This window comes from Lemur catta, chromosome X, assembly GCF_020740605.2.
Source record: "Lemur catta isolate mLemCat1 chromosome X, mLemCat1.pri, whole genome shotgun sequence".
Lineage (NCBI taxonomy): Eukaryota > Metazoa > Chordata > Mammalia > Primates > Lemuridae > Lemur > Lemur catta.
Window position 1 is genome coordinate 45,369,876 of NC_059155.1, and position 7,385 is coordinate 45,377,260.

The window sequence follows — 7,385 nt, forward strand, 5'->3', positions numbered from 1 at the left end:
AAAAGTTGGTTTTTCGAAAAGATAAAAAAACTCAACAAACTTTTTATCTAGACTAAGAACAAAAGAAAGAAGGCCCAAATAAAACCAGAAAGGATAAGACAACAGAGAAATACAAAGGATCATGTGAAACATCACATCAACATAATTAATGATAAAACCATACCATCATGTCAATAAACACAGAAAAAGCATTAAATAAAATGCAACAACTTCAACATAATATAGACCATATATTAACACACAGTTAACATCATATTGAATGGGGAAAAGCTGAAGACCTCTCCTCTAAGAACTACAGCAAAGGAAGAACACTTACCACTTTTATTCAACACAGTACTGTAAGCCCTAGCGAGAGCATTTAAGCAATGATGTGTGGGTGGGGACAAGTCCAGGAGCCAGGATCCTCAGTTGGTGGACTTTAGGGCTGAGAGCTAAAAACTTGCAGTGGAAAATGGCTCTTTGGAAAGCAGCTGCTCTTGCGTCCTGGATGAGCCATAGAGAAGACTCCACCTGTGGCAGGTCTGGAAGCTGCCCTGGACTCCTGTCCCTGTGCAGTTTCTACAGTGCACACACCGGGGGCTTTACGTCCATCATCTCTAAGGCGTGATGGGCGAGGGGCTAAGTGTGGCACTCACCGGAGCTGACTCCCAGAAGCCTCTGAGCAGATGCTCACCCCTGTAGCCTGGGAGAGCCGGAGCTCAGTGTGTTGCACGATGACAGTTAGGTCTTTTCAGAAGCAAAGGCACGGATGTACGAATGTGTAAGTTTTCCTGTTTATGCAGAGGGAAAACTGCTCTCAGGGAAGAGAGATAAGTCTAAATCAGCCTGGGGTGAAGCCCAGAAGAGCCCTGATGGGCAGACTGAGGAGCCCAGACCTCATTTGGTTGGCCTGGGAAGCTACGGAGGTCTTTTGAGCAGGGAGGGATCTGATGAAAGCACAACCCTACCAAATTTACACCGGCCAGCACCAGCGGGTTTTTAAAGGACCGGTATTCTCCATGCCTTAGAGTGGCGCTGGTGGGTATAATGTTCATAATAATTAGCCTAAAATTATCCTTGTTCCTCAGGGATTCATACACACATTTTACAGCCCTGCCTGTTGGCCTCGGGAAGCCTTTTTGTGCCCCTATAGACACATACGCCAGGGATCCTGGCACCAACTCTGCAGGACCTACTTTAGGATATGTAGGGTCCAGAGAACATTTCGTTGTTAACCCCTCACTCCCTTTCCTCTGCTGGCATGAAGGAAAGGCTCATGGTGGGCGTGGGGTGGGGGAATATCATAATATGGGAATATGCAATGGGAGGCGAAGGGGGCAAGTGTTTTCGAAGGGCTCTGTCTCAGTTTGGGGTGGGGTTGGGTGGGGCGGATTATGTGTACCTCAATCTAAGGCCTTTCCTCAAAATCCCAAGCCACCCACTCCCCATTTGAAGCCCACATCCCTTGTCAGATATGAAGGGTATGTGTGTTTGGACAGGGAGAGAGGATATGTTTTTCCTCCTGGTTACATTGAATTGCCCTCCTCAAGATCAGAACAAGACACCTGTGGAAAAAAATCACTGTCTATAGGCCACAGTCCTACCAGGTCCTTAGGAACAAACAATGCTGTCCCATGACTAGGACCAAGTACGTGGGCCCAAATATGTGGCTATGTCTTAAACTCCTCCCCACCTCAACCGCCAGCCCGATCCCAACCAAATGAATATCTTTCTGAAGAGGTGTAAGAAAGATACGGACGCATAAAACCACCAATGCCTTCCAGATTTATTTCAGTCTTAATGAGAGAGAAGGTGGCAGGGGGGAAGATGGGTCCCGTGGGGGTGGGTCCTCCAGAGTGTTGCTCTCCCATGAGCAGGCTGAGACACTAGAGCCACCAACTCTACAAAGCTGAGGGCCTGAGTCTAGGGGCCTCAGTGGGATTCGGCTCCTCATTCAGAAAAGAAGCAGATCAATGCGATTTGATGGCGGCCCCTATGATGTCCCCTCACCCCATATTGTGTGTCTGAAGAGCCCACCGCTTCTGCATTGGCCTGGGTGATTTCTGGTGATGCAGTTTCTAACAGGGCCTCCCCCATGGGGTAAGATTAAAGGGACAAATATGCTCTACCCCTGCTCCCAACAGACTTCTGCAGATAATATGCTGCAGTCTATATCAAGGTCACCGTAGGAGGGCAAGAGTCCCTTATCATATGAGAAGGAACAATGTGCAGTTGGAGACCAGCTGGTCTGTGGGAAGGGTTCTGTATTGCGGTGGGTTTGGGGTGCTTGGGAGCTCTTTATAAGGTTAGGGGTCAAAGAACTTTCTTTAAAACCTACAGATTCTACCCGCACGTGGCCGTCACTTCCCCTTGTAAACACTGCCCGGTTTTTGTCAGCTATGAAGACTGTGTACATTGCTGGGGCGGGGGTGGGGAGAGAGATGCTATTTCTTCCTTCCTCATTTCTGCATATGAGTGCCCCATCAGGGTAAGAGCTGTCAGCTGCGGGAAATTCACTGATGGCTGGCCACAGCCCATTGCAAGCAGGACTGGGGGACAAGCAGCACAGCCTCAAGGAGGAGGCCGGACAGCCTCCCTCCACAGTCTCACCACCACAGCCTCCCTCCGCAGCCCCACCACCGCCAAAGCCGACCACCCCCAATTGACCGGAGGCTGGGGTCAGTGTTGAGAGTTACATCAAATACCATGAAGCAAAACTGGTCAAGCATGCCAGCATTTATTTCAGGCCCAGCAACAGAGACACCGGGGAAAGCAGCGGCATGAGGCAGCAGAGAGGGCTTGATCACCGTTCATGGCTCTGTGTCTGCGGCTCCGTGGTCTCAGTTTTCGAGCGTCTGGTATCCTCCCCTAGGGAGGAGGGCAGAGTGATGAGTGGAGTCTGGGGAGACCTGGTGAATTCAGGCCTGGCCTGGCGTTCCCTTTTTGGAAGAGGAAGGAGCGGCAGGTGTGCTTGTCTGCACGCAGAGAGAGAGAGAGAGAGAGAGAGAGAGAGAGAGAGAGAGAGACAGAAAGAGAGAGAGGCAGAGGATGGCTCTGAGCTCTCACCTGAAGGACCTGGTGAAACATGCCAGGGCTCTCTGGAACCGGCTCCTCCAAGACTCTCGCAGAAGAGCAGGCTCTCTGGGCGAGCCTGTGCCTCCGGATGGGTTCTCCGTGGTGTCAGAGAAAACAACACATTCCGCAGGGTCCTTATGCGGGCCTTTCACAATCTGCATGGTAGAGTAAATACCCTCATCCTATCGGTCCCTCTCAACCGCTGGCCCCCATTAGCTCATTCGGCAACTGTTAATGTGCCTCCCAGACCCTGTCCCAGAGGCTGGGGGTGCAGCAGTGGACTGCACAGACCAACCTCCATCTCCCCGAGGACATTTCACGACAGTGGAGGGCCATCAGACTCACCAGCTCAACAGGTGGAAGGAAGGGAGTGAAGATCATGGCTCCAGGAGTGTGTGATGTGCCCGTAGTGATCAACAGGACTTCCTTGAAGAGCCCAGCGAAGTTCTTCTCTCTGCTGGTTACAAGGAGGCCAAAGCCCTGCCCCCTCCACGCCCCTTCAGCCCCTCTTCCGCCACCCATGCTTCCTCCCTCCCTCGGCCCAGGGCCCAGTGCAGTGTGTTCCAGCAGCAGTGGATACATTTCTGGTATGTCACATCCCGTCCGTTCCCACTGCCTCTTACTCCCACCCCTCCAATCTCTCTCTCCTTTTGTTCTTTCCCATGGCCCTCCCAGCAGGCTCAAGCCAGCTTTCTGCTTGCTGAACAGAGAAAGTAGAGGTGTTCAGGGAGACGGTGAGTTGCCATTTGGCGGGGATACCGCAGACAGTGGCATCCTCGTGGGTCCTCCCCTTCATTCCATTCACAGGAATTTGTACCTGGAAGCTCTGGGCAGGTGGGTCCAAATGGGTCGTCACAGCCAGGATGGTGAGCCTGGTGACGGCATTTACAGTCCAAATCAACAGGGAGGTTTTCCTTTGAGAGGGTTGTGTGAAATGCCATGTCTGTGTAGCATTCAGTGTCTGGTGGATGTTGGACAGGTGATTTGGGGCCTGGAGGGCTTGAAAAGCGTCAAGGAGAGATGGGAAGGGCCTCGACTGGGCTAAGTTGAAAGCAGAATGGCAGAGGTGAAAGCTCATCATTGCCTAGTCCTACTAGGTCAAAATCCATCTTTGACCCTGGGGTTCAAGCAATGCTGACAACTTATGCCCCCTATTATCAACCAGGTCTGTGAGGTCCAGCCCAGTGACTTCAAGGGAACTCCCTGCTAACAGTATTCTGAAGGGGAAGTGGAAGTAGGTGGCCCTCAGGCTTTTATTTGGTTTTTGAAATAGTAGGACTGTTTAGGAAAGCATCTCTTACATTACTGTGAGGATACAGAGCTGATCTTTGTGAGCCTACCATGGGCCGTGCCCTGAATGAGACTCAGTTGCTGATTCAAGCCATTCTGTGAGGGAGAAGCCAAGAAAGGCATGATTGCAACAGAGAGCTATGGAGGGAAGTTTATGGGGCTATGGGAGGACTGAGCACGGGCAGTCACCCAGCCTTGGGAGTTGGAATACAGTCGGTGAAGATTTCCTGGAGGGGGCATGGCCTGAAAGGAGTGAAGAAAGAAATTGGCCAAAAATAGAGAAAAGGGAGAGCGTCACTACCAGAAGCCCCAGAAAATACCGTGAGTTTCTGCAACTGGAAATAGGTAGGCCCAGTTTTCTGTTCTGGTGTTTAATAGAAGTCAAGGTCAGTGACGAGGTTCCAGTCCAGGATTGGAAAATTGTGCCTCATGGAGACACTGAACCCTTGTTTCTGAGAAGTAAGAGTTTTTGTTTTTTAAAGAATTCTGATAGCAGTCCACTGATTATTTTTCCATTGTGATTCACACATTTTGTGTCCTATCTAAGATATCGTTGCCTAGCCTCATGACAGAGATTTTCTCTTCTGTTTTTGCAGGTTTTAATATATTACAATTTACATTTAGATCTAGGATTCATTTTGACTTAATGTTTTCATGCAGTGTGAAGGGTTTAAGTTGTTTTTTTTTTTTTTCACCATAAGGAGATCCACTTTTTCCAGGACCATTAATTAAAGAGTAGTTCGTTTAATTATGTTAAAGCCTTTGTTAAAAATCACCTTACTATATATCTGTAGGTCTATTTCTAGGCTTTCTATTTTATCCATTGATCCATATGCCTATTCTCGTGTTAAGACTATGCTGTCATGATTACCATATCCTTATACTAAGTCAGGGACTTTGGTGATGTAAGTACTGCATCTCTGTTCTTTTGCTTTTGGAACAAGACAGGCTTTGGCTGTTATATGTCGTTTTGTAGTTCCCCACTATTTGGAGATATAGCTTTTTCACTTTAATCATGATTATGGTGAATCCTAGACCAATTACTAGAGAATCGACATCTTCATCTGAGTCTTCTGATCAATGAACATAATATATCACCATTCATTTTGGTCTCTAATTTCTCTCAGCAATATTTAATAGTTGTCTGCATGTAGGTCTTTCACATATTACATGAAAATACTCCATAGATGCTGCATTGCTTTTACTGAAATTGTGAATGATATTGTAAAAAATTTTCACCTCCAGTTATTTGCCCCTAGTATATTGAAATGCAGTGGATTTTTGTATATTGAGTTTCTATCCTGTGACCTTGTTAAATCACATATTAGACTAGGAGCTACTTTTTTTCTTAATTGCTTAGTATTTTCTACATAGACTATCATGTCATTTGTAAATGAAGTTTTTTAATTTCTTCCTTTTCAATCTGTATCCTCTTCTTTCTTTCTCTTGCCTTGTTGCACTAACAAGGACCTCAAGTGTAATGGCATACACATGCTTAGAGTCTAAGGAGGGAGACGTTCTGCTTTATTTTTAATCTTATGAGGGAAGCATTCAGTATTTCACCATTGAGTATGATGCCAGCAGCAGGTTTTTTGTAGCAGCACTTTATTAGGTTAAGGACTTTCCTTTACACTCCTATCAAGTGTATTGGGTGTTTGGGGACTCACGAATGGGTGTCTCACATTATCAGATTACTTTTCTTTTCTTTATCATTTCAGCATATTATGGGAGTACAAAAGTTTAGGTTACAAAAATTGCCCTTTCCCCCTCCATGCCCCTGAATCAGAGCTTCAAGCATGTCCATTCCCCAGACAGTGCGCATGACACTCATTATGTAGGTATACCCCTGTCCCTTCCCCCCCACCCCGCATAACTGCCCAACACCTGATTAGTGTTATTCAAAAATGTGCTCTTAGGTGATGGTCAGGGAAACCAATTTGATGGTGAATACATGTGGTGCTTATTTTTCCATTCTTGGTTGAATGGGTTCCAACTCTATCCAGGAGAACATAAGAGATTCTATATCCCCATTATTTCTTATAGCTGAGTAATACTCCATGGTATACATATACCACATTTTATTCAACCACTCATGTATTGATGGGCACTTGGGTTGTTTCCACATCTTTGTGATTGTGAACTGTTCTGCTATAAATATTCGGGTGCAGATGTCTTTTTTATAGTATGTATGACTTTTGTTCTTTTGGGTAGATGCCCAATAATGGGATTGCTAGATCGAATGGTAGGTCTACTTGAATCTGTTTGAGGTATCTCCATATTGCTTTCCACAGAGGCTGCAGTCCCACCAGCAGTGTATGAGTATTCCTGTCTCTCTGCATCCACGCCAACATGTATTGCTTTGGGACTTTTTGATAAAGGCCATTCTCGCTGGAGTTAAGTGACATCTCATTGGGGGTTTTATTTGCATTTCCCTGATGATTACAGATGTTGAGCATTTTTTCATATGTTTGTTGACCATTCTTCTGTCTTCTTTTGAAAAATATCTCTTCATGTCCTTTGCCCACTTTTTGTTAGGGTTGTTTGATTTTTTCTGGATGAGTTTCCTGAGTTTTAAAGAGATTCTAGTTAACGATGTGTAGCATGCAAAAAATTTCTCCCGTTCTGTAGGTTGTCTGTTTGCTCTCGTGACTCTTTCTTTGGCTGTGCAGAAGCTTTTTAATTTAATCAGGTCCCATTTATTTATTTTTGTTGTTGCTGTGATTGCCTTTAGGGTCTTCTTCATAAATTCTTTGCCTAGGCCAATGTCTATAATAGTCAGATTACTTTTCTGTTATACATCTTGATAATAAGTGTCCTTTCCTTTTATTCCATTAATATGGTGAAATGCATTGATGGATATTTAATGGAAAAATGACCTTGCATTCCTAAAATAAATATTGCTTGGTAATGGATTATATTTTCCATATATGGTTGGATTAAAAGTTCTAAAAGTCCATTAGGGAGCTTTGCATCTATGTTCATTAGTAATAGTGGTTTGCAGTATATTTTTTCTTCTAGGGTCTTTTTCTATTTTTGTCTAT

At 45.7% G+C, this 7,385-nt stretch overlaps 1 protein-coding gene across 1 annotated transcript; it reads right to left on the reverse strand.

Moving 5' to 3' along the window:
• Nucleotides 1-2,699: 2,699 nt before the first annotated feature.
• Nucleotides 2,700-3,565, reverse strand: LOC123628319 (protein FAM236D-like). The gene is made up of 3 exons (XM_045537958.1): nucleotides 3,400-3,565; nucleotides 3,046-3,209; nucleotides 2,700-2,847 (listed from the first exon to the last, which is right to left on the reverse strand). Exons 1-3 carry the CDS (start codon nucleotides 3,433-3,435, stop codon nucleotides 2,820-2,822), a joined length of 228 nt encoding a protein of 75 aa, XP_045393914.1. The 5' UTR covers nucleotides 3,436-3,565; the 3' UTR covers nucleotides 2,700-2,819.
• Between the last annotated feature and the right edge of the window lie 3,820 nt (nucleotides 3,566-7,385).